Source organism: Kwoniella dejecticola, chromosome 1 (assembly GCF_000512565.2).
Source record: "Kwoniella dejecticola CBS 10117 chromosome 1, complete sequence".
NCBI classification, from domain to species: domain Eukaryota; kingdom Fungi; phylum Basidiomycota; class Tremellomycetes; order Tremellales; family Cryptococcaceae; genus Kwoniella; species Kwoniella dejecticola.
The window spans coordinates 1,461,062-1,486,348 of record NC_089301.1 but is presented as its reverse complement, the minus strand read 5'-3'; the positions used below and the strand labels follow the sequence as shown (position 1 = coordinate 1,486,348).

Here is a 25,287-nt window from a genome sequence, read left to right as displayed (position 1 = left end):
TTGGAGCGAGGGCTGTAAAATAATGTATCAGTACATAACGACCTTTGATGCCACCTGTAAATGATGTATTAGCTTGTCCGATTATCACTTGCGTTGCGCTTGCTCCGATGAGCTGGCGGAGTACTATGCATGTTGACGTCGAGTCTATCGTCATTTTACGATCAATACAGGTCTATTCTAGCTGATACGTCCACCTGTATTCATTTTCAGCTGATTCGCACATTTCAACATAATTCGCAATTTCTCCTCAATCCACAAAAGATCAAGCCAATCATCACTGCCATCCGCTCTTCCCTTTTGTGGGTACACTACCTCACGCTAACCTGCAGTATACAACGCTACACTAATCGCCCCCCTTCCTTCTCCGCATTCTTCTTCAGCAGAGCCTTCAGTTCATTTCCTTGCACATTCCCATAACTGTCCTTCCTCAGATCGACATTAGCAGTCTTGTTCACCCCCACTTTAGTCTCCGGGACTTTATCCGCAGTATCTATTATCCCCGTAGTCCCAGGGACGACCGCTACTGTCGAATGCGCCTTCTCTGTCTCTGCAACTACACTGCCGGTTGATGGTGTAGGGGTAGGGGTGACTTCTTGAATCCGTTCAATGACGCCTTGTCCAGCTTCGTAAACGTTTTTACCGACTTCTTCCCAGTCTGTCTGTCGAACCCCAGAGACTAGAGAGGTGAGGGTCTCGTTCCATCGTTGTTTGACTATCTCGCCGAAAGTGGGTTGGTAGTGCCCCGCTGAAGGGCCGATGAGTGATGATCGTGCGGGAGGGGGAACTGGTTCGAACGAGTTGGAAAGGAGGGTGGAAGAGTTGTGCAGTCTAAGATATCATATACCATAGGAAGAGGTCAGCTAGTCGATTCTTGTATTCCCAAATAGGGTGCTGATGAGTATATGGTGAGCAGCGAGAGCAAGGGACAGACAGAATATTCTTCCGGGAAAGAGAGTTCGCATACTCACTCGGATCTCAAACCAGCAGTGGATTCCCTCAAAGAAGTTGACAAAGTGTAATACACAGCTGCCGAAGCCAGTATACCTGATCCTGTGCCCAGTATGAATCCTGACATGGTGCGTTGAGGTTGATGTCGGTGTCGGTGTCGATGTCGACTTTTTATCTTATTGGGCTGACAGCACAAGGACTATTCAAAGTGAAAAGAGGGAATCCCCAAGTCAAAGAAGCAAGTAAGACAAGCACGGAAGCGGAACGTAACGTGTTAATCAACACTCGTAAAGGATCCACGTGGTGAGTCTTCGGATGTTTTTGTCCGGGTTGAAAGATAAGATACTGCTGATTGACTCGAAGGCCATTATTAATAATTATGCATTCATCTCATCAAGGACAGAGAATGGAGGACATATGGACCTCTGAACCTACTTAATCTAGGATACAGGATATTTTATACTTCAGGCAGAAAACATCAGCTGAACAATCAAGACAATGACCATGACAATGACGACGACACCCACTTCAACCCGACTCGAGCCTTCACAAGCTGATCCCTCGCGGTCATCTCTACCCGCCTCGAAGTCCGAGAGTTCAGACTGCAGTATACGCCTCGCCACTGCAGAAGACGCACCAGCCGTATCCAAGCTGATCAGCGAAACATGGTCCACATTATTCGGATACTCCGTCTCGAAGCAAGACCTAGATACGTACTTGAGCACAAGTTTATCGCCTGAGACCATACGCAGCGAAATACAAGAATCCAATAATGTCTTCATACTGGCTGTGACAAATTCACACTCGACTTCAACACCAACACCAAGCGGTGGACGAATCAAAGGCGAAGGGAACGAAGATATCTTAGGTGTCTCACAACTAGTAGTCAACTCCAAATCCACTCCGTCCTCGTCCACCCTAGATCCCGAGACGAGCATAGAATTACAAAGGATCTACATCAGCTTAAAAACCCATGGAAAAGGTCTGGGATCATCGCTTATTCGAGCGAGCGAAGAGAAGGGCCGTGAATTAGGCAGAAAACAAATTTGGTTAGGCGTTTGGGAGAACAATGAGAAAGCGTTGAAGTTTTATGAGAAGTGCGAGTTCAAGTGTGTGGATGAGAAAGTGTTTTATGCTGGATCGTCGAGAAGGAGGGATTTGGTGATGGTCAAAGATCTGTAGTATTCAATATGAGTAGATCTAGGCGTATTGTTTTGATCCTATCGTTTCATTCGATCACCTTGAAACGTGTAGGAATAGATATTTAGAAATTTAGAGATTGATGTCAGTCTGTACGTTGTAATTATCTATGCATGATCCGTGGCATTGCGTGATTTTGTTGCTTCTCATCTACATCTACCTCATGATTACCTTACATCTCAGGCATCTCACCGCCAGGTCCATCTTCTCCGCCCATAGTCTGCACTCCACCATCAGCACCGGCTTCTTCTCCCGGTCTACGAGCAGATACGATATCATCCACACGGAGCAAGAGAGTCGCAGACTACAAGTAGCGCAGAGTTTGTCAGTCACACTGTCCGCTTCCGGAGTGCCTAGTTCGCGTGAGGAGCAGGATACAGAACTCACCTCAATGGCAGTTTTCAGTGTCTGGATCTTGACTGAAGCAGATTCCAATAGTCCATAGTCTTTCATATCCGTCACTTTACCCGTATCTCCATCCACACCGAACATATGTTGACCTTCAGCATGTTTAGCCTGAATTAAGAAGCGCGTCATCAGCAAATCGTTCTGAGAGAACCCGACTGACGCGCATGAAAATGTAAGAGAACTCGCCCTCAGCTCGGTCAGGGTCCTGATCGCATTTCCACCGCAGTTCTGCACCAACGTCCTTGGGATCACTTCAAGCGCATCGGCAATAGCCTTGTAAGGCGCACCGGCCACACCAGGTAAAAGTTTCGCCTTTTCTCCCAAAGCGACAGAGATGGCCATCTCGGTAGCACCTCCACCAGGAGCCAAGATAGGGTTGAACACGACGTTTCGCGCGACTGACATGGCGTCTGCCAAGTTTCGGTCGATCTCATTGAGGATGTCCTTGGAGGGACCTCGGAGTAGGATCGTGCACGCTTTAGGGTTTTTGCATTGATCGAGGAAAGTAAAGTATCTGCAAATAATGATGACGAGTAAGCAACGATGGCGCAACAGAAGGCAGAGCAAGGTGATGGTGATACACAAGGAAAGAACCACTTACTCGTCTCCCAACTTCTCGATATGGAATAGACCACACTGCGTACCAACATCGCTGTCTCTCAAATCCTCTACTCGGTTGACGATAGTAGCTCCGACAGCTCGGGCGATACGGTTGTTATCCGACTTCCTGACTCGTCGAATGGACGTGATGTTGGCTTTAAGAAGGTAGTGTTGAGCGAGATCTGCGAGTCAAAAAAAGGTAAATGAATGTCAGCGATGTGCGAGAAAATGCGTGACAGAAGTGCGATGGCCTTGAATATGGAAATTTGCAAGAAACTCACCCGATACACCCTTCTCGGTGAATACCAAATCAGGTTTGAATTCTATAATCTTCTCACACAGGTTCTTGATCTGTTCCTCTTCAATCTGTAAAATTCTATTCCAATCTTCCTCCTTCTGGATCTCAATGTTGGTCTGCGATTCACCTTTCTTGTATTCTAACGGACAATCCAGTAAGATTATTCGGGGGTTCTCGATCTTTCTTCGCATCTTCGGGTGGGTCACATCTTTATTTATCATGACTCCCGACAACACTCTCGATTCCTCGATTTCCCCTCCTGGCACTTTCTCGACTCTTGCGTATCTCTTGATATCTACCGTCTTGATATTCAAGCCTCCCCCAGCTGCTTTCTCCTCGGCGGTCGACGATGAGGATGTTCCGCCGACTAAACCGCTCTCAGCCTCTGCGGATACAGCGACAGTTTGGACTGCTTGTAAAGCCAATGAACACATCAAATCGGACCATCTGGAAGAGAACTTGGTCCCGATGGAGGTCTTGATCAAAGCCATCATTTCAGACTCGGAGGAGATGTCGACCGGGATAGAGATGGATGAGATGGTCTCCAGAGCATCGTTTAGGGCTTGTTTGAACGCTCGGATGATAACCACTGGGTGGATATGCCTTTCCAGTAACGGTAAAGAGTATGCAAGGATTTCACCAGCTACCAAGATCACATCAGCTGTCATCATTCCCCATTCGCATGTACAAGAGACTACTGAGCTTGACATACCAAGGATGATCACACTGGTTGTACCGTCTCCAACTTCCTCATCCTGAGTTCTCGATAGCTCAATCATTGATTTGGCAGCTGGATGAGCTACATCAATTTCCCGAAGGATAGCATGACCATCATTGGTCAGTCTATGGCATGTTCAGAGTCAGCTAAATCCTGCTACGGCGCCAGCACAGAGATAGCTGGACTGACAATATACCACCCATAGGATCTAAGATCATCTTCAACATTGCCTTGGGTCCAAGACACGTCCTGATAACATCGGCAACGGTCTTCACGATGACAGCCAGTCAATTCAGCTGCCTTCATATTGGATCGAAGTGATCGAAAGCTCACCTTGGCAGCTACGATATTGGCAGTTTGAGCTTTTCGACCTGATTGACGCTCAGGCCCGGTGTCTGTGAATACATGAGTCAGCTTGTTGTCGATTCCAAGCAGTTGAACGGGCATCGCAACGAGCTGTTGGTGATGGACCAACGCTGTTATACTCACTCATCACCATGACGGGTACTCCTCCAGGCATGGCCATCGTGACGACTTTCTACTGGCTTGGTAAGGTAATGGAAGAATGTGGAAGGTGGAGGTGAGTTTTGGCTGACTCCAAAGGGCTTTCTAAGAGTATGTAGAGATTCGATGTCTGCTTCAGGTATTCGATTCTGGCCTGTCCGTCAAGAATCAGCAGGATTTGAGCTTGTTTGGATAGATCGAGGCTTTTGTTGTCACCGCGAGATGGACCTCAGTATATGATTATTACTGTAAATTATGGATGGAAATGTTCGAGCAGACACGAAAGAGAGAGAGAGCGCGTTCCATCATTAATCAGGGAGAGTGATACCACACACATACCGTGATTCCAATTGAATTGCCACATCATGCCGATTTTCCTCGACTGATTCGCAGCTTCGCATTGATATGAACCTGGTACAACGATAATCTCAACCATCTTTATACATACCACCCAATCTCCATCAGATCCAGAACAAGATGCATCCGACATCACTAGTTCTCCGAAGATCCACTTGGAAAGGTAAGTCACTCATTTGACCCGCCAGATTGCACCAGATACGTAGCTGACCGCGTTCTTGAAAACATTAGGTCCCTTCTTCACTGCCTTTCCATCCTTATCGCAACACCTCAAATCGAATACTCCAATCTTCACCAAATCGCGATCATGCACCATCGTCCCAAACTTCGTAGGACTGAAATTCATGATTTACAACGGAAAAGATTATCTGCCGATAACGGTCACGGAGGAGATGGTGGGACACAAGTTGGGGGAATTTGCCAGTACGAGAAAAGCCTGGAGTTATAGGTGAGTTCATTCCAGACATTGTGGAAACCCATCGAACAGGAGTCCGATGCGTATGATGCTGATCATTTTTGGCTTGTTATCAGAAAAACCAAGAACTGAGGAAGTTTCCTCTCAAAATATACTGCACATTTATCGCATTTACCCTGCCGAGTACACATTCCCAACATACCCAGCATACCAATATATACCATATCTTCACAGCATGCAATCGGCTCCAATCTCCTCGTCGTCTAATTCCGCGGCCCATGGGTTCAGATTACGTTGGTAGATAGGATTCTTACTGACAACCGCTACTGATGTCAAGTCTGAAACGGTTATCCATGATTTCGGTATCAACGACCACGTCTCACTTCTTGACTCCTTTCTACCCGAGACCGGTCGATCCTTTCATCTGCTGATACGAGACGCAAACGACAGATCCTTTGGACCCGGTGAAACTGCTACCATGACTTGCAGCCACTGATTTGACCGTCTAGAGCGAAGAGATTTTACAGGCTATCGCGCGGCAATCCTAGTTGTCTAACCTTTTTGATCAACACACCTCAAGCTCGTGCTATCATACAATAATCATCCAAAATAACGGATCCCCTCGTTTCTCATCACTGTGACACTATAATAATAACAGCAGTTCAGGCGCAGCTGACCGGCCATCACATTCATTATTGACATATACCGTTCAGCCTGGAAGTAACACAATAATAAATTATGTCCCATCTTACTATCTTCAAGTCCGTCTCCTCAATACCAGTCAGATCGACTATCCTTCTACTATTCGCTCTCACCGCCTTCCCACAGACAACGGCGTCCAGTTCAGCGATCATTGACCGTGACGATGACGATCTCGATGAGGCCAAAGACGAAAATGAGGTAGACTGCGAATATAACGGATCTGTAGGGTAAGACAAACTTGGACTCGCATCACTCATCTAACAAATACTGCAGCTAATATGCCATCGATTACTCGCTTATCATAGCGACTATGTATCATGTACCAAAAACAAAATATCTACTCCGATGTTGATTGGTGCCGGAGTAGGTATCGCATTAGGGATCTTCTTACTTTCGTTCCTGTGTATCTGGTTAACTCGAAAAAGGAGAAAGAGGGCCGCTCAGCAGGATATCGAGCACACTCTGCCAGTGGCCGAAGCTGAATTTATCCAAGTCGATGTGGATGGACTAATGAAGAAAGATAATTATAAATTTGACAATCGAGATATCAAGCATGTTCCAGAAGAGGGATCACAGGCGCAAACTGATCTTTCCCGCATTGATCAAGATGCTCTAGCCCAAAATCATAAATCCAATCTCATCGTCGACCCCAAAGAAGACCCCGGTAACGGACAAACACAGGCGCAAGAGAACGGGAAGGATCATATTGTACATCTTTACTCTAATAAAGGTAGTAAAGCCCACAAAATCTCTTTCCGACTCCTTGACCCGCCTACCAGAATCAGACCTTCCCTCAGTTCCCTCTCCAATACGAACTCTTCACCACCTGGCCCAACAGAACCATTACGGATCAGACCTTCGATAAGGAAAGGTAGTCGGGATGAAATGCATCCTTCCAACGATAATGACGATGGCGAAAAGGGTAAGACAACCCAGCTCAAACATGCTCCTTCGACTAGACGACCTGATCCTACAAACCAACATAAGATCCATCATTCAATCAATGGATCAATCCACGCTCAACCTCGGCTTCAAGCGGCACATCAAGCTCAAGCACCAACACTAATTGATAACCGGAATGGTGGACTTCATTTCCAGGACTTGACTAACGATGGGGCGATGATCAACTCTCGCTCCGGTTCACCAGTTCCATATACCCAGACACAGGGTTTGGCAATAGCTAATCCGAACGTGGGCGTATTGTCGAGGGAGAATTCTCTGTACGCTCAGACGAAACACGTTTCTCGACGATTTTCCAGTACGATCACCAATAGCTCTCAAAGTCAAACTCAACCTCGAAGTCAAGCCCAGCAGACTCGACCTGAAACCCAAATCGGAACAAAAATCCAAAGATTACAACCATCCCACCAAGTCCACGATCAGACCAAGTTATCTATATCCAGCCTGCCTAAATCAACAGATCGAGCATCTGATATTCGTACTAGCTCCCCGGCTGTGTCAGGTGCAGGCGTAACAGTCTTTCCGAATAGTCTAAGTGGACCTCAGCCGCCTCTGAAAATTACCAAGTCGCATAAACCCTTGGCTCCCTTACGAGGATATTCAAATTCCCATCCGAATTCTGACGCTGATCAAGGAAAAATCAATCTTCTCAGCACCCGAGAATTCCCTGACGAAGAATTGCGGAATGGCGAGAAGGGAAAAGATATAGCGAATGCACGAAGTGGGACCTTTGGGCCTCCTGTACTATACGCCAACGGAAACGCCAACCCAAATCCAGAGTCTGCCTCGAGACAAAGCAGTTTGATCGTGCCTCCAAGTGAGAACGGTGGCGGAAAGACCGAATCACCCGCCTCTTCGCCTTCCACCTTGCCCCTTGACCCAGCGGAGTCGACAGCACGGTCAACCAGTCCAAAAGAAAGGACGAAAGGCGTTTCATCATCCGAAGCTGATGCTGATTCCCAAAAAACTGCCTCTGTGGTTGAACACGCGTCGAACAAGGAAGAACAGGGGAAAATAACGAAGACAGCCGATCAGGCGATTCAAACGATCGCCGAATCAACAGATGCACGTGATCATGCAAGTGCAGGTGCAGTTGCAGGTACAGGTGCAGGTGCACCAGCTTCCCATGCAGCTACTATTGATGCATCTTCGCCAGACGAGCTATCGAACCCCAATCATACTGCAGTGACAGAATCAGACTCAACGAGAGATTCAATACCAAGTCCAAAGCCAAATGCCATGCCGGAGGAAAGCTTGATTCGATCGGGCACAGTCTCAGCTAGCAGAAGGAAACAACTTCGAAATACTAATCTGATTCCTTCTTATTACGTGAAACTGAATCCTTTGGAAGCAGATGTAAGTAACAGTGCGAAGCGATGTTGAGGACAGTTTGCAGAACCCGTTAAAAGAGAATAATAACAACGCACAGCAAGAGAAAGAAGCTCCTAGACCACGGGCAGCCGCTGCGAAGGATAGTAGAGAGCGGTCGAAGAAGTCGAGGAAGGATAAAAGTAAGGATTAGCAGAATAAGCAGGACAGGAGTTAGGCCTCGAGAGAGGAGAGACGATTAGTTCCAGGCAATGTCAGGCGTTAGTGACGTATGGTTAGATAACCAGTAAGGCTGTCACCCAGTGAAAGACGTGAATAACATGATATCTTTGTGCTTTGACAGTCATTTACTCTCTGCAGCCACACGATGTATCGCAATAGTTCGATAGATAGACCACGTTCCATGCAATGCATATGAAACCGCTGGCTAAAAACTCTGATATTACAAAGTGGATTTTCCCATCCAACAATCCGACTCATCCGCTACCTACTAATGAGGTCAAGCCGAACTTGCCAAACTGATACTACTAAACTAAGAAGTTTAAGCATCAGACTTGATCTTAAGTTGACCAAGGAAAGCGTTCTTCTCAGCGGCATCTTGGAATCTACCGTGACCGAAGTTGGACGAGGTATCGATGAACTTGAGTTGGACTTTTTCGGTGTGAGCTCTGGAAGTGTGGGTTCGGAGGGCTTTTCGGAGAGTGAGGATTCTCTTGACTGGTCCGGCACAGGTTCCCTTGATCATGACGAAGTCGTTCTTGACGATACCGTATCGGACGAAACCACCCATGGGGGTGATGTCCTTCTTGGTCAAGTCGAAGTCGGTGGAACCGGATGAACCAGAAGATCCGTTGGCGATTCGGTAGATCTTGTGGTTGATCGATGTTCGGGAGTGGTATCCTCGTTGACCAGCTCGGGCAACCGAGAACATCACCTTGGATGGATGCCAAGCACCGATACAAGCGACCTTTCGGAGACCTCGGTGACTATCAAAGCGAAAGCGAACCAGTGTCAAGATCAGCAAAGTGCACTCAAGACGATTGTTGGGAACAGGGTGAACGAAAAGCTACGTAAGATGAAGTGAGGCGAAGTCACTCACGTCTTTCTGGGAAGTTTGGAAGTACCCCATCGAGCAGTAACACCCTCGTATCCGTGACCCTTGGTAACACCGATGATGTCAATTGGCTCATCTTGTTCGAAGATGGAACCGACTTCGACGGTCTTCTCGAAGTTGTTCTTGGCGAAGTCGACCTTGTCAGCGACGGAACCACCGTTGACTTGGATCTCCATCAAGTGAGCCTTCTTTTGCGAGAGACCAGTCTTGGAGATTTGGGTGTGGGCGAGAACTCGAACGACGGTACAGTATTTCTTGATTCTCTCCAATTCTCGAGTGACGGATTGACCGTTGTTCTCAGTGTGCTTCTTGGTGTATCTGGTGAAAGCCTTCTTCTTGCTTCGGTACCAGTTCCTGGGGAGTGATGAATAACATCAGCATCGGTCGCAATGAGGAAGATCAAGGACACGACGGAGATAGAGACAGAGACAGAACGACTCACTTGTAGAATCGTCTCTTAACTTCGTCAGACAAGTGCTCAGCCCAGACGGTAGTCAAAGATCTCAATCCTCGAGGGGTCTCTACGTAACCGACAACACCAACGACGACGATAGGAGGAGTCTCGAGGACAGTGACGGCCTCAACGACTTCTCGCTTGTGCATCTTGGATCCAGGTCGGTCGAGGTCTCGGACGATGTGAGTCATACCGGCCTTGTAACCCATGGTGGCGGTGAGGTGGACGGGCTTCTTGGGGTCGTCCTATGTATTCCCATAACAGCGTAAACGTCAGTCCTTCACTTCATGTCCAATTCCATCCAATTCCTCTTCCCCTTCCATGCGATTCTTCCCAAAAATTCAATTATGCTAGGTCCTTCATTTGCCTTCCATTCCTCTTGTCCGGTCTATCCAGTCCGTCCACCCCAATCATGCGGCTTTCCGTTCAGATAGAGATACCAACTAACCTTGGGGAAAGCCTTACATCTTCCTCTGTGTCGGGCAGCTCGCTTTCTTGGCACTATCGATTCAACAATTTACTCATCAGCCATCGCATCGCATCGCCAAGCAGCGCTCAATGTGTGATGTATCAGACTTTTCACTCACAGAAAGCAAGCGAACCGTGACGAGGTTCCTCGTATTTTCGGTGAGACATTTTTGGTGCTTTTGAAAAGACTTGAAGGATGAAGAAGAAGAACCAAGTTAGTTGTATCTGAACTATTAAAGATTTTCAGAGTAACGAGCGAGAGAGCCTGGGTGCATGCAATGCAGCGGTGAGCCAGTAACAAAGTCAGAGCATGTATGGCATGCTTTCAGGGTAAAAGACATATCTATGTGCAAGCTGAACGAGGCAGCTACCACGTGGTCATCATCGCTGAATGATCGGTCGTAAGCCAACTAAACGCCGACACCATCGAGAGCGGGGATTTCCAAGCTTCAAGCTGTTCTGTCTTCTCGCCTCCACTTTTCTTCCATTCCAGTTGACGAACAACAGAACAAATCAGTCAACCACGCTCGGACCATGTCAGATCTCTACCTCGGCATCGGCATCTGCCTAGTCAACTTAATCTGTGTAAATGATCCTATCCAATTCAGGTTTCATTGCCCAGACCACCTGACACAACATGGCAACAACCCGCCGTCAGCTGTGTCGATCCTGAGGTCCGCAAAGCACTTGACATCTAAACAGACGGCGTGATTCTTCGTTCCGAGACCCATGATATCTCACGTGGCAGACTAGCTCTGTCATATGACGATGATGAAGAACAAGGCGACATGCGCGTATCTGCAGCCTTGGCCTGTATAGGTCATCGAGGCGATGCTTTCCGTTTCGTCCGAGCTGCATCTATTCGACCCGCATTTGCCCTTCACTCTTCCTTTCGATGTAGAAAACCTCCTCTCGAATCAAGTCTAGCGTTGGTCGAGCTATCCCCAAAGGTCGGAGGCGAAGTAAAATACAGCATGTTGAGGAAAGGACGACCCTCGGAATTTATGGGTGTCACGCTTCTAGCTCGTCAGTCATCACTACCATCAATAACGTCACTGGGCACAACCCATCCAAGTGAACCTCCTTTCACAAGGACAAACTTCACACACGAGTATGACTAATAAGATCTACATAATCACCATCATAACCAATGTTATCAGGCATCGCTTCATCAAAGGACGGAATACTCCCGCATTCACTAGTCCAAAGGAGTGTCAATCCGCAAACTTCTTTGTGGATATAACACCGACGATTTGATCCTGCTCAGCGTCTGATGACGAATAAGCATGAGCGACAATACTCGTGTGACGAATGAGCCACAATCCTGATCCTTTCTGAGCAGATGCAGGAAGTCTACCGATTCTCCATAACAATGAGTACATGTAGATCGACAATTTCATCGTGATTCGTAGTGGGCGTTCAAACGCATCAATTCTTTGTTCCGTCTGGTCAAGTTTTATATGTGAAGGTGCAGGAGGATTTCAGCTCACAAACTTCACTCACTGATCTTCAACAAACGACAAACAAAAGGATTTCGGTCATTTCTGACGCTCGTGACCGTACTGTAACAAGGGGCCCAAGCTTTCTTCGCATCAATATCACAAGGCGTCCGTGTAATGCTCAAATACTCAAAGGATAGGTTGGTGCGGCCTCTATCTGTATATCTAAGACACAATCAGGTGACATCATTTTCGTTTTGCGCCCAGAAGTTTAATCTTGATGTTAACATCCCGTTTTCTCGTTTTCCATGGCTGATTTTGTATCAGAGATTCATTCGCTTAATTCATCTGACTGTTTAGCTCAAAGGAAGCAAGGGGAGTTGAGCGATGATGGTCGATAAGGAGCTTCTGGCCGTCTGAGAAATACTCACCCGTTTTTAAGTGTCTTCTCTCAAGCAAGAGGAAGACAGAATTTGACAATACATGAAGTCTTACAGCCGTATTTGTGAAACGCATTGACCCCTTTTCTGTCCTCTCAGATCTAAACTTCTTATTTACACTTTTCTACCTCGAGGCTGATCGCGTTCTTACGCTATTTCATCTTTGTGTTCGAGATCGAAAGCGCTGATCAATCTGTATTTTAGTCTGGTCACTTCCAGTACCAACCATCAAAACAACGATCACAGACCGCCATTCTTCGCTTGTGAGTGACTGTTCAGTGTTGTGTCGTTTTAAAGGTGAAAGAGCAGAGACTATTACGCCCAGATCAATCACGGCGGAACACAGACACACCATCAAGGGTCGTGTACATCAAACTCAACCCCAAAACAAACCTTCCAGGGGTATTTAGTTTGTCTGTCTTGACCTGATTCTGGTTCTTGTCGATCATGTAATCTAGATCTGGTTTCGACTATCTCCGAATATCAGAATTCGTTATTCTCTTTTCTGCTATTCACATTCGTACGCAACAACTCAGTAACCGCCCTATGGTGATTGTCAACCATTCTCAATTGCACATGCTCCAGTTTCTGAGAAAAAGGTATAAAAATCTTCTACCATTCTCTCGAGATACCACATTTCCCCTCTTTTCTTCTTCCTTTTCATAACAAGCTAATTTATTCACTTACCTTCCAATTTCTAGATTATACCAGACCTACCTGATTTCAAATCTCCTCACCACCTCATTGAGCTGTCACTGCCACCATCGACAATCTAGCATCAAACGTATAACGATCTCAGATCATCCCATAAAATCCTCTTCGTCATCAAGCCTTCTGTTCAGTGCCTTTTGCTCGATCAACCGACAGATTTCGAGGCTAGGTCATACCTTACAATTATTCGACTTCTATCCGCAAGCCAAATTAACATATCCACCCTCGACGTAAGTCACTCACCTTTTTGAGCTCGGACTCGAGTTCTCCTTTATGTCAATCCTTTCACGGTCAATGGGCTTTCATGGTATTTTCTCCCCTCGTCCCTCATTTACTTTCACTCCGCCATTCATCGAGAAATTTCAATACCGTTACATCATATCCCATCTCACGTTTCCATCTTCGTGCAGTCCAGTGCCACATACTTGCTTCCACCTTTACCCTTGTTGCGATGGCGTGCTCTTGTGGCACCTCATGTACAGTCAAGTGCGGACCTTTCCATGGTCTTCCTTGGGCTATCATAATGGAGTCACGGTTCTTTCGATCCACGCGAGTCTACACCGTTCAATGAACACGACTTGTTATCACTATCTGCAGTTCTTCTCAATCCCAGACTCGTGATGGCTATGACAGCTGATGGTGGTATCTGCAATGATGAACAGATGTCCACCAACGCAATCGCCTCGTTCACTCCATCCCCTCCCCTCACGTCTACACTTCCACCATACGAGACCGGAAGAGGCGCGATCACAAGGAAGCGAGAGCTGCGGGACACGATCTGCCAGAATTGCGAGTGCAGAAGGGTAAGTCGACTCATGATCCTCACGCTTTTCATATGCAAGCTCAACATGTTTATGTATGTCACATGTATACTGCAGGACCAGACGAACATGTGGCGGACCAATCCCGATCCGCCACGAGTCTTGTTGGCCGAGGACAACAAGCTATGCAACGCATGCGGTCTTTGGGTAAGCCATTCAACATCCAGTACCGTTCTCTTGTATCGAACTATACTAACCTCTTGTCGATAGCTCAAGGAACATGGTCGACATCGACCAAGGGACTATTGGCACCGATCTTCGAAAGCCGGATCATCCTCGACCGCCACAGAACGCCCAGTCTTCGCGCCTCGACGTCCTCCGCAGACTCTTCAGCGCCGCAACAGAGTACGACCATCTCTGCCACGCGTTGTCCAAGCTCAATCGGAGGCGGGACCGGGTCAACCTCGCCTGAAGGCAGAGGTTGAGGGAAGAGAAGCGGCTGACACGCTCGTGGGGCTAGGAGCACCGGTGAGCATCACAACTCATCGACACTGTGATAAGATTCTTCGTTGATCTTTTGATCTCATGATCAGACAGGATTCGAGGGGCAGCAACGACCCCAGCTTCGTCGATACCGGAGTCCGAGACGATCGTCCGATCTCATGCTTGGTATCTCACCTCGGCCGGCTTGGATGTTCCACCCACTGCCTCCGCAACCCGCGACTCAACAGCATATCATGGCTCTCCCAGGCATGCTGATTCCTCGAAGGTCGATCTCGATCCAAGAGCTGCTGAACCCAGGCCCACCAGTAGTGATTGCCGAGGATCGTCCGAGGTTTAGGTACCGGCCCTACGAGATCTCGGCGCTGCCTCGACCAGTAACAGAGAATATATCGGCGCCCGCCTGTCCCAGGCAAAGATGAAGCGAATAAGTAGTAAGGCTCATCCTCATCCTCGATCTGCACCAATCTGTACACAATCATGCATTTCATTCTCTGCCTGAAATCAGTTTCTCGTTCTCGTATGTCGCACAACAAATAGCACATGAGTCGAACCATAATGCGGCTCTCATTTATACGCAGATGAGCGTAGAGAAGCTGCATTGTGATGACGCATCTCAGACAACGATTCCCAATTGTTATATTTGAAAGAGTCATGCGTGCTAACCCACCTGTCAACACAGACGATGGCGGTGATCAGCGATCCTTTTCCACAATCAGCATCCTCGGCCGCAGTGCAGTCATACAGGTGTTTGTTCTTCTCCCCAGAAGACCGAAGTATATCATAGTATCGCCTCATTTCCATCCAGGCTTCGAGCGACTGCGATTGGGGTTCTTACTATTATAGCTCAAAGGCAGGTCGGAAACGAGTACCTACCGAACTGTGAGACCTGGTCCAGATAATTCCGACGCCTTGATCTCTTTGGAGATTCCGATCAAGAATACGTATATCCCAGATCGATCAATTCTACTTTGATGATTGACATTTGTCAAGGTTGATTAGTCAAACTACCTAGATTCTGACCCGGCTTGTCATCACAATGAGCCTCCAATGATAATTTTGGGATACTTCTCAATAGCATTTCATCTCCCTGTTATAATACATGGGACATGGGACGACTACATTGCCTGCTTTCTCATCATGAACGAACTTATTCAAGCCCAGTGACGAATGTACCGCATTCCAATGCGCGATCAACCAAACAAGATGCTTCTCATGCTCCACACTTGGACCCCTTGCAGCAAATAGCTAACAGGCAGAAGGACCTCGCTTGATTCCGATTGCTGTGCGTCTGTGTCTGTGTGTGCGAAGGGGATCTGAGCTTGATACCCGAAGACAAACGGTATCAAAAGGCCGATGAGTCCTCTTGGTTCAGAGGAGTCGTGCTCAAAGGAACGGTAGGAGCGTCTTTGATGGGTTACATGATACGCAGTCAGGGGAACCTAAGTTTCGTTGCGCCCCGAAAAACAAAGACTAGAGTGTATTGGTATTGTCGTCCTCAGCTATTGCGTGTGAAGAGCCATGGAGTGAGCGTGAGTATACAACTTCCGTGTACATGTATTGTACGATACAGTAGCTCACCGAATCGCCACACCATTCTTCGTGACTCGATCCTCATCTCTTCCAGTCGAGAACTTCCATCAAGTCCTTTGTCGTTAATCCTCCTTCTTCGATCATGGATAAATTCATTGGTCTTAGCCCAAAGGCAAGTATGTTTAGTTTTGATGGTCGACAAGGAACTTCTGGCTCAAAGGAGTCTGAGATACCCGATTAGAGGCAGTGAGTGACACGAGGACCCCAAACGCATTGACCCCTTCAGATCTAAGCTTCTGAGCTTCTTTCAGCTGCTCGGGGCTCAGACTGGAAGTAAAATACTGAATATAGCAAGAAGACAAACGATGATGGCAATACTGATGGGGATGCTGATCACTTTTTCATCTGTCCTGGTTCTCGCGGCTCAAGCGGCCATCAAAATCAAGATCAAATTCAGTGACGCTATCTTCGCCAGAATTCCGCTTCAACCGAGGCCGAAATTTTCTGGTAGACTTTCATGTTAGAAGATTGTGTTCTTCGCAACGCATAAGCTCAGAGCTGTTTGAACCCGAACACATCAGGACAGCTCTGATAGACAGCACGACCATCACCATCAAATCGGGGATATCAAACCCCAGAACTCAAGGGGTAGACAAACAATCAACCTTGATATCGTTTCGACAAATTCCGACACGAATACAGTATCCCAGAACCCTAAATCTCTTCTCTCTTTTTGCTTCTCTTTCACTTCTGAGCGCAAAGTACGATCATGTAGCTGGACGAGCTGAACTCTATGAAGTCTAGAGGAAAGTATAAATACCCCTTTGACGCCGTCAGGTTTCCGATTTTTCTTCTTTCTTTCTTCAACAAGCTGGAGATCAACGAAAATAAACCTTACAATCTAGATAAGCTTGGACTTCTTCTTCACCCCTTGCAATCTCTAGATCATACCGAGTCATCGCGTATTCTTAGCTGCTACTTCTTTCGGACATATTGCCATATGGTTCACTCTAGACAGACTGATCAACTCCTCTTGCCTGCTCTCGCGATTACAGGCTACTCTGCCTCATAAATCAATCAAGCTCCGTCCACCTCGCCATCCGTCCGAGATTTCTGTTGGCCAGTACCAATAATCAACCGATCAAACCAATCAACAAAGTCAATGTGAGCCACTTCCCCGACTTTTCGCCCTTTTCGCCGTCATTGATCTCCGCCACGTTCCCATGTTTTGTCATTCCGGCCGGTCAGCTTTGACCGTTCTTCACCTGATGAGATCGTACCTCCAATGCAGCATGTCGGTTAATTGATCTCTCTTCACACAGCACTCAGCATGTGCACCGTCCAGGGACGGCAACCGTGTCTGGGATGAGAACATCTTCGTCCTTCATACCCCTCTCACACTGCTTCGCCTGCGTCGCCTTCCCCCTCCGTCTTTCCTGCAACCTCATGGTGACGTGAGACCGGACGTTCACAAATTCTGGGCTCTCCTGAGCGAGTGGAACGTCCATTTGCCTTTAGCTACAAGGAAAAACAGAAATCTTTTCGTTCCACTTACACGCTTTGCGGTGTCATGTCCTGTAGCTCCCCAACGATTGTGATGGAACTTTCGACATAGCAGTTGGCTGATATGTTTACGATACCTTCTTGCAGATGTCCCAAGAAGGTCTGAGGGATACTATCCACGGCCACGCCTCTCTTAGCCATGCCACGGCCCAGCTTACCTTCCCAAGCCAGGCTGCTCCCATGCCCGCTGCTCCCAACAACGTCCCGGTCTCAATTGTCCCGGCCCCCCCATATCCCACCGGTCGATCACTCTTTCCTAAGAAGCGCGAACTCCGAGACACGATATGCCAGAATTGCGAGCGCATGAAGGTAAGTGTCCTGTATCTCTTGACCTACTTCGTCAGACTCTCTCGGTCAGCACAACCATTACTGATGGTATTTTTTGTCATCATAGGAACAGACCAATATGTGGCGCACGAACACATATCCTCCCCGAGTACCCGCGGTGGATAATGTTCTGTGTAATGCTTGCGGACTCTGGGTGAGTGAACATCCATACTTACTGGCTCGTTCTGGAGTTGTCTGATAATTTCTCCGGATCAGCTGGCGGAGCATGGCCACCATCGACCTAAGGAATGGTGGTACAAGACGAAAGCTCGGAACCGCTATCCATCAGCCGATCGTCAAGCTGAGGGCGCAAGAACGGCAAACGAAAGAAGAGTGCGCGATAGGCGTAGCGCTTTGAGAAACCCCAATTATTTATCGCTTGTCGGTCAATCCACTGCTAGGTATGAAAATACCGAAGGGGTAGATAGACAGCAGGCAGCTTCTGCCCTCATTAGCATGGGCGCGCCAGTGAGTCTCCATTCATTCCGGCCTACAGACGATCGCGCACATTGCTTCACGCTGATGCCTTGACCTCCGAATAGAACTATATGAATGAACACTATTTACCCTCACCCCGCAGAGCATAGCCTCCTGCTCACACTCCGATACCTCGGCCATCCTGGATCGATCACCCGCCACCAACACCACTGCAAGCTTTCCCTATCGCTCCCTTCCCAGGCTTATACGAACCTCGAGCGCCTTTTCGACATCCCCTTGCAATAGCGGATCTGCTAAATCCCAAGCCGGTATCTCCGACAATTGCCGCTGGCTCAATCAGTGACGTTGAGGCGCGCGAGGAGATCGGTATACGCTTCCACCCTTACGAGCCGGTAGCATGCAGGAGAAGAACCTAAATGCGGTTAATAATGCTCGGGATCAGATGATATACAGTACATGTACTGCTCGGGGACTTGAGGCTCGGCTGATGGTCTGATAAGTTTACACAGATTTGCCCTCTTGTAGCTAGCGCCGTCTTTCTTCTCATTCTATACATGCATTGTCTCTCCATACTCATGAGCACAGGCCATTCGGATGCCTTCCCCGCTGGGACACTTGCGGCATTTTCATCGCGCAACATCTAGGGAATGTGAGCTCGCCTATTGTATGACAGCAAATGCAGTGTTGCGCTTTGGATCGAGGTAGTCAAACCTCATGGTCTGCAGATGCCGAGATATGGGAAAGACCCTTGATATACGGTGCAGTGTGTTGCTAAACTTCGAGTAGCAGCGGGCTCAGTCCAAGGTTGAGATCCCGGGATTCTCGTCTATTCGACGAGTGACAGCTTGAATCGTGACTGATGTGCATGGTATGCGTCATCCACCGCACCTGACGAAAACGCCAGTTAGACCGCGATATAGGCAGTGCCCTCTTGTACGGAGTCTAGCCCGTCATATCTCTCTTCCTTCCTCTCTTCCGGACTATCATCATGCTATAATCAGCAAGGTTTGTATAAGAGTCGCAGGACTGGCTCACCCTCTTTCAACTTGATCTCGACAGGTTTCCACTTTTTCGGTCCCAACCCTTGAGCATAAGCTTCCAGTACCTAGTCACGACAGAACAAAGCAAAACACAATCAGATCGTCAACAAGACGCACAACCTGCAGTTAGGCATCAGGGGATGAGTAGACTTACACCTGCATATAGCTTCTCAGATCTCGGATGTGTCGAAGCGAATGCTCGTTCTAGGACGTACAAGTCCACTGCATAGTGTTCGGGGAATTGAGCGGTCGAAGACAGACCAAAATCTATCAACACCTACAGATCGAATTTAATCGTATCAGCCTTGCTTCTTCGTATATGATTCAGGTTTGAAGAAGAAATGCAAGATCCGCAGTGAGTCTGTTTGGATAACCGGGAAAGGAGAAGAGACTGGCTATCTCAAAAGGTTGTTCGCTGTTCGGTGTTAGGCGTATCATCATATTTGAGGTTGTCAGATCACCATGTATGATGGTCGTTGAATGTAGTTGCGCCAATGCGGAGCCTATCGAGCGCATCAATTGGTCTATCGTAAAAAAACGAGAAGCACTAGCATCAGCATGGCTTCACTCGACTCCTATTTATTTCATCGACCCCTCGTCGATCTCAGTTCTTTGAGCAGCGATTGAGTTGGGGGACGGATAACCAGTAGCACCTGGACATGACGATGACAGGGATGGATAGACCTACCTTGACTGACTCCTAGAGCTCTTATCTTCTCCCAACCCTCATTGACCCCCTCTATTTCCCCTTCACCTTGCTCATCCCTTTCCACCCCTGTCCCCGACCCGTCCAGGGCATTCTGACTGTCAATCTTATCTAGCTCGACCTCTTCGTCGTCGTCTATCTCCATCTCACCCTCTGCTCCACCGCCCAGGACTTCCCTCACGCTCCACCCATCGACCTTCTCTAATCCTATACATCCCCCCTTTTCATCTACCCACAATACCTTCGGCACAACCACACCGTACTTGGCTGCCCTAGCCAGAGAACGCGCTTCGAATGTCAGTCGCGATGCAGTGAGTGAAGCGTCTAGTGTAGGGTGTCGATATTGCTTCGGAAAGCGGTGTTTGATTATCACTCCGCCATGTTGCGATCTAGATTTGAGATCGGAATTGGGTTTGGGGTTTGATGATCCCGCTGAGGTAGAGGAAGAAGAAGATGAGGAAGAGGAGGAGGGATTGTATATCGTTGGTTGGGGAAATAACGAGGGGAGAGAGTACACTCGCTACGCATATTTACTTAGTATCAATTAAGTGTTTCTCAATTGACTCGACAAATCAAAAGGACGACGGACATTGACGATCCGACGAGCGGGAGAGATGAACAACGGTTACTCACGGCTTCGGCACCTTGCTTGATCAGTTCGCCTTTCTTAATGTAATAAGCTGAAGGCGAGTATGGCGATGTAGCGACTGACATCTTGTCGTGATCCTTTCGTTCGTCTCTAATGACTCCTCAATCTGAGGCTGAATGATGGTGGATGTTGTTGAAGGTGAAAACGACAACAGGCTACTTGGACTTTTGTTGATGCGACCTCCACTTTGCGCCTTTGATAATCAGGTGTATCGAACGGGCATTCGGACATGCTCAATATACACGAGATTGCTGCAAGATACTGCATATCTCTCATATGTAGTCATTTGTCAACGCAGCTGGACATGCAGTATTTCCATCAAGGAGAGCTCAGACCGTATCAACGATGGTATATACAGCTCAATCCAGGCCTATGAACTCAGTATCGTCCTCGAACTCATTATCTTTCTCCCCGCCTCCAAGACCTTTCGCAGCCCAAAAAGCCCTTCTTTCTTTCCCTTTCACCCCAATATCCTTCTTGGTCGAGGGTGGCGGAACATACTGGACAGACGAGTCGCTGTCGCTATCGCATGAAATACTGTTCAAATCATCTTCTTCTACTGGTCCAGCTTTTGTCTTTGCAGCCTTATTCTTCTTCGTACTCGCATTTGTGATAGAGTACCTTGACTCTTCAGGTGGTGAATCCAGTATCTCAATCTCGTCCTCCGAAATATCACTTGATCCACCATACCGTGCTTCAGTGGCTAAAGCTTGTTGCTTGAGGTCCAATCCAGGGAATGCCTGCACCTCATCGTCGTCGTCACTCTCACTCTGAGAATTCGAGCCGGTCTTCTTCACCATAGCGAAAGTATCATCCGGACCTATCTCGTCCGAGTCGGATCCGTATAATTCGTCAAATTCTGAATCGTCATCCGGGACCTCATCGTCGTCCACTATGATCGCCCCAACACCATTTGCGCCCCGGTCTTTCGGTATGGGCGCAGAATTATCGGTCCTGGCAGAACGCGATATACGATCTCGTGATTTGGGAGTGAAGAGGGTCGGAGGTGGTCGATAATTCGTAACGTATTTCTGAGGATTGGCACCGAAGGGAATGGATAGTAATTTTTGGAGTTTACCACTCGAATGTAGTTGATGCAAAGCTGATCGTTGTTTGAGTGTCTATCCAAGAAAGCGCATTCCGTCAGCTTCCGATGCTCGAATCGACTTGAAGCGGAAGCTGACTCACCTCTTTCGTTATCCCCATAACACCCGTCAATATACTCATCTTGTCCGGATCCAGGTCCCCCTTGTTTCTGCCCGACCTCCGACCACTCATCTCATCTGCTCGTTCGAATAACCTCATCAAGAGAAGCTCGTAAGCACCCGCCAAGGTATTTTTCACTTGTCTGATACCGAATGATCCACCAGATATGTCATTGTCTGCAAGCCAAGCAAAATTATCAGCTTGTTCTCAGGTTGCCGTTGAAATTCACATGTCAAAGAAGACATACCTCGATCCTGAGGATCTTCCACACTTAGCAAGAAGCTTTGATTAGGTCTAAGCCATCCTCTAGAAGTCTTTTGGTAATAATATCCTCCTTTCCGTATCGATATGCCGACATCTTGATAATTGAAATTACGTCCATACAGCTCAAAGAACTCAATCAGCAAAGTTCCTAGATTCTCCTCTGGATCCAGCTCCGATCTACGCAGCTTCGGATGCACCTTGATGAGACCAGAAGTCAGGGTTTGTTTCCGGCGCATTAAAGAAAGGTATACTCACCTGCAGAAAGCTGATGACGAGACATATCACAGCATAGCTTCCCAGTCCACCGGTATATACCTCATTCATCGATCGTTGACTCAGAAACGACTTGACTACAAGGATCAATTGCCTTGAGCCCGGCAAGGAATCCAGGTACTGGTTGATGATCTTGCTCGCCGATATCCCATTGACTTGATTCAACGATATATCAACGTTAAGTTTACCTATTCACGGATGTTCGATCTGAATTAGCTGACTCTGCCCAACACAAAGAGAGTAAAATCACTGGAAACATACCTTCGTTGGTGATGAATTTGATGATGGGTACTCTGGCCCTGGAAATGATAGCTACTTCATCGGTGATCCTAGCTTGTCTCATCGCTCGAGCCATTTCAGCCAACAATCTAGCTTTATTGGATTCCGAGAACTGCTTGTTGGACACCACAAGATCAATATCACTATAAGTTGGAACAAGGTTATCTCTCGACCCTATATTGAGCTGGGGGAAGCATCGCATCTCACCCTTGAGGTAAATACAGCTGAGTTTGCCAACTTCCAAAAGGCGTGACTTCTGCGTCAGGCCATAATTTCATCAAACTCCTCGTGATCAATTCGATAGTGAATAATCTGACCTCGAATTCCTCTTTGGTCGGAGAGACATACTTGTAGAACGCATTGATCTCTTCGTTCAGCCTATGATTGGAGCAGGCGTTCTCATCAGCTTGATTTCACTTCGTACTTGATTTCCTTCTGGGTCACATACATCTCAGCAGGATCTTTACACCTTTCCCAATTCACAAGATCACACCACGGTGCATGTCGTTCATTCGCCTTTCTCTCTTCCTTCAGGTTCTTAGGTCCTGTCTCTCCACCTCCATCTTTCTTCTTCTCTTTCTCTTTTTCTCGATCTCGTTTGCCTTTCTTTTGCTTTTTCGTCGATTTCTTGTCTTTTCCTGCATCACCACTATCTTTTTGCGTTATCGTCGAGGCCGCATCGGATATCTTTCTTTTACCTTTTCTCGGACTAGTCTCACCGCCAACGGGTTTGGGGGGTAATGAAGCGAAACCGGTCGCAATTGTTGATGTCGAAGTTGACGCTGGTGTCCGAGAAGGTCCTGCTTCGGGAGGAGGAGATAAGCCGAAAGAGATGAAATCTGCTCCTTCCGAAAAGTCGGTAGGTTGAGCCATCCTGTCTATCTGCTGCTCTTTGACCCGATATATCAGAAGCCTCTGGCTTTGAGGATGTCAGCAAGACGAGTCAAGTATGGTACGCTTTTGATCAACTTTTGACAGTTGCAAGTGGAGGACAGAGATCGATAAATAACTTTTGGGCGGATGAATGGAATGTTTATGTAATACGGCTGACAACACGTCATTCCCTATCAACTTTCACGTGGCAAGTCACCTTTGGGTTGATTTGTTATTGCCGTTGTTATCAATGCGCCTTCTTCGCCGTCTTACTCTGTTCCCCTGCTCAACCATCTGTCTCAAAGCTCCATAGCTTACTCACGAGCTCCCACCCTCTTGAGAGATACCTTCGACCCATTCTCGCTCTTCTTGGTCCCCTCATTACGAACACGATGGACCAAATACCATAAATCAGCTTCAGCCAACGCTTGATCAGCCACGGTCATTTCCGATATCCCGTCGTCTCGCTGGTCCAAGCTCATAGAATAGACGCTTGCTCCTTGCGTACCATCTTCAACCAACGCATGTTCTTCTTACCGAGCGAGCTCGTAGCCCACCAGCAAGCTCGACAAGATGCTAGCATCAACGCATCGGCACAAACGACCTCGATCACCCTCGCCGCCCCTTTCGCCAGATCTCGCCTCTCCACTCGACATCATCCTAAAACGACGTCGGCGAGAAGACCTCTCCTTCTCTTCTCCCGGCGAGCTTCCTGCATCGCCTTTCGCTCCTCACCAAACCGACTACTTCGGCTCGCTACCTTTCTCGAATGGTAACGGTGGCGAGCAAGAGCTGGACCTACCTCATGCTGAGAGTAGCACGTCAGCTCTGAAACGATCTATGGCAGGTGTAGAGAGACGTCGTACCAAGCAATGGGAGAGGCAGAACGCTCCTTCGGTCTCACATTCTCAACCTACTCCACCACATTCGAACCGTTACTTGAATGTCACACCGACGCCTAGGAATGCTCATTCTCAACCTGATCCAATGTCATCATCACCTATAAGAAACGTCTTACCCTCAAGCTCGCCTTTTAGACCGAAACCTATGCTACATGATAACGACATGTGGCATATTACATCGGATAACGGTGTTGATGGCGCACAATCACACTCAATCCACTCCGGAGCGAAAGGAGCGATCGAGCAGAACGCTGAAGTGGACGAGGTACAGGAAGAGGAAGTGATGGATATGGGCGAAGATGAGATGAAGCGAGAATGGGGAGAAGCTTACGAGAAGCAGAATTGGTTGTTGCATAGTCTGGTAAGTTGATCACCAGCTAGCTACGTCTCAATGGCTATCACTTATGCCAGTCAATTGATTATTTGATAGCATCTTGCTCGACTGCGATCGCAATCGCATCAACACCAACATCAACATACTCATACACATGACGGTCACCTAGCACAGCAGTCTCATTCACCATTACGTCCGACTGATTCCACATCTAGCAACGATACAATGAGTTCTCAGGACAGTACCTTAGTATCACCTCATCCAGCATACAGGAATCATCCTTCTTACCCAGATTCATCGCCTTTCAACTCTCATCATCCCTCAGTGGAACTTCGCTCGCCATCCTATGGGAACGATCTCGGCCACCATATGGACGACGAAGATATGGAGATGCTGAATCCACACTTGGGCACATCTGATGCGATGGAGGATGAGATTAGGAAGCGGTATGAGGAGACTAATAGGCTTTTAGGGGAATTGGAGGTAGTCAGACGGACCAGGTGGGGATGAGCTATAGGCCTAGAAGAATGTCATCAATCGTGACGAGATGAGGGTTCTAACCGGCAACCACAC

General features: G+C 47.7%; 11 protein-coding genes across 11 annotated transcripts; 6 read left to right on the top strand and 5 right to left on the bottom strand.

The window, feature by feature from the left end:
- Positions 1-338: 338 nt before the first annotated feature.
- I303_100569 (uncharacterized protein) lies at positions 339-1,075 on the bottom strand (the record flags this gene model as incomplete). The annotated part of the gene is made up of 2 exons (XM_018403941.1): positions 339-828; positions 969-1,075. The coding sequence occupies 2 exons, from the start codon at positions 1,073-1,075 to the stop codon at positions 339-341; spliced, it is 597 nt and encodes a 198-aa protein (XP_018266595.1).
- Positions 1,076-1,458: 383 nt separating this feature from the next.
- Positions 1,459-2,130, top strand: I303_100568 (uncharacterized protein; the record flags this gene model as incomplete). The annotated part of the gene is made up of 1 exon (XM_018403940.1): positions 1,459-2,130. One exon carries the CDS (start codon positions 1,459-1,461, stop codon positions 2,128-2,130), a length of 672 nt encoding a protein of 223 aa, XP_018266594.1.
- Positions 2,131-2,320: 190 nt separating this feature from the next.
- On the bottom strand, positions 2,321-4,698 carry I303_100567 (T-complex protein 1 subunit gamma; the record flags this gene model as incomplete). The annotated part of the gene is made up of 9 exons (XM_065968145.1): positions 2,321-2,452; positions 2,536-2,664; positions 2,743-3,070; positions 3,158-3,338; positions 3,438-4,097; positions 4,167-4,297; positions 4,362-4,441; positions 4,506-4,567; positions 4,662-4,698. The coding sequence occupies 9 exons, from the start codon at positions 4,696-4,698 to the stop codon at positions 2,321-2,323; spliced, it is 1,740 nt and encodes a 579-aa protein (XP_065824217.1).
- Positions 4,699-5,153: 455 nt separating this feature from the next.
- On the top strand, positions 5,154-5,485 carry I303_100566 (mitochondrial 37S ribosomal protein uS19m; the record flags this gene model as incomplete). The annotated part of the gene is made up of 2 exons (XM_018403938.1): positions 5,154-5,196; positions 5,265-5,485. The coding sequence occupies 2 exons, from the start codon at positions 5,154-5,156 to the stop codon at positions 5,483-5,485; spliced, it is 264 nt and encodes an 87-aa protein (XP_018266592.1).
- Positions 5,486-6,186: 701 nt separating this feature from the next.
- Positions 6,187-8,632, top strand: I303_100565 (uncharacterized protein; the record flags this gene model as incomplete). The annotated part of the gene is made up of 3 exons (XM_065968144.1): positions 6,187-6,377; positions 6,456-8,466; positions 8,522-8,632. 3 exons carry the CDS (start codon positions 6,187-6,189, stop codon positions 8,630-8,632), a joined length of 2,313 nt encoding a protein of 770 aa, XP_065824216.1.
- Positions 8,633-8,980: 348 nt separating this feature from the next.
- I303_100564 (60S ribosomal protein uL3) lies at positions 8,981-10,643 on the bottom strand (the record flags this gene model as incomplete). The annotated part of the gene is made up of 5 exons (XM_018403936.2): positions 8,981-9,425; positions 9,539-9,907; positions 9,996-10,252; positions 10,456-10,508; positions 10,595-10,643. The coding sequence occupies 5 exons, from the start codon at positions 10,641-10,643 to the stop codon at positions 8,981-8,983; spliced, it is 1,173 nt and encodes a 390-aa protein (XP_018266590.2).
- Positions 10,644-13,727: 3,084 nt separating this feature from the next.
- On the top strand, positions 13,728-14,749 carry I303_100563 (uncharacterized protein; the record flags this gene model as incomplete). Its single annotated transcript, XM_018403935.1, has 4 exons — positions 13,728-13,868; positions 13,944-14,033; positions 14,097-14,354; positions 14,420-14,749. The coding sequence occupies 4 exons, from the start codon at positions 13,728-13,730 to the stop codon at positions 14,747-14,749; spliced, it is 819 nt and encodes a 272-aa protein (XP_018266589.1).
- A 2,761-nt stretch (positions 14,750-17,510) lies between these two features.
- Positions 17,511-18,604, top strand: I303_100562 (uncharacterized protein; the record flags this gene model as incomplete). The annotated part of the gene is made up of 4 exons (XM_018403934.1): positions 17,511-17,732; positions 17,818-17,904; positions 17,967-18,218; positions 18,338-18,604. The coding sequence occupies 4 exons, from the start codon at positions 17,511-17,513 to the stop codon at positions 18,602-18,604; spliced, it is 828 nt and encodes a 275-aa protein (XP_018266588.1).
- Positions 18,605-19,130: 526 nt separating this feature from the next.
- On the bottom strand, positions 19,131-20,648 carry I303_100561 (Kae1-associated kinase Bud32; the record flags this gene model as incomplete). Its single annotated transcript, XM_065968143.1, has 6 exons — positions 19,131-19,168; positions 19,224-19,293; positions 19,383-19,505; positions 19,625-19,752; positions 19,917-20,454; positions 20,568-20,648. The coding sequence occupies 6 exons, from the start codon at positions 20,646-20,648 to the stop codon at positions 19,131-19,133; spliced, it is 978 nt and encodes a 325-aa protein (XP_065824215.1).
- Positions 20,649-20,942: 294 nt separating this feature from the next.
- I303_100560 (uncharacterized protein) lies at positions 20,943-23,478 on the bottom strand (the record flags this gene model as incomplete). Its single annotated transcript, XM_018403932.1, has 7 exons — positions 20,943-21,704; positions 21,772-21,965; positions 22,037-22,250; positions 22,309-22,514; positions 22,588-22,748; positions 22,813-22,983; positions 23,054-23,478. 7 exons carry the CDS (start codon positions 23,476-23,478, stop codon positions 20,943-20,945), a joined length of 2,133 nt encoding a protein of 710 aa, XP_018266586.1.
- Positions 23,479-24,051: 573 nt separating this feature from the next.
- I303_100559 (uncharacterized protein) lies at positions 24,052-25,224 on the top strand (the record flags this gene model as incomplete). The annotated part of the gene is made up of 3 exons (XM_065968142.1): positions 24,052-24,568; positions 24,680-24,741; positions 24,811-25,224. 3 exons carry the CDS (start codon positions 24,052-24,054, stop codon positions 25,222-25,224), a joined length of 993 nt encoding a protein of 330 aa, XP_065824214.1.
- Positions 25,225-25,287: the final 63 nt, after the last annotated feature.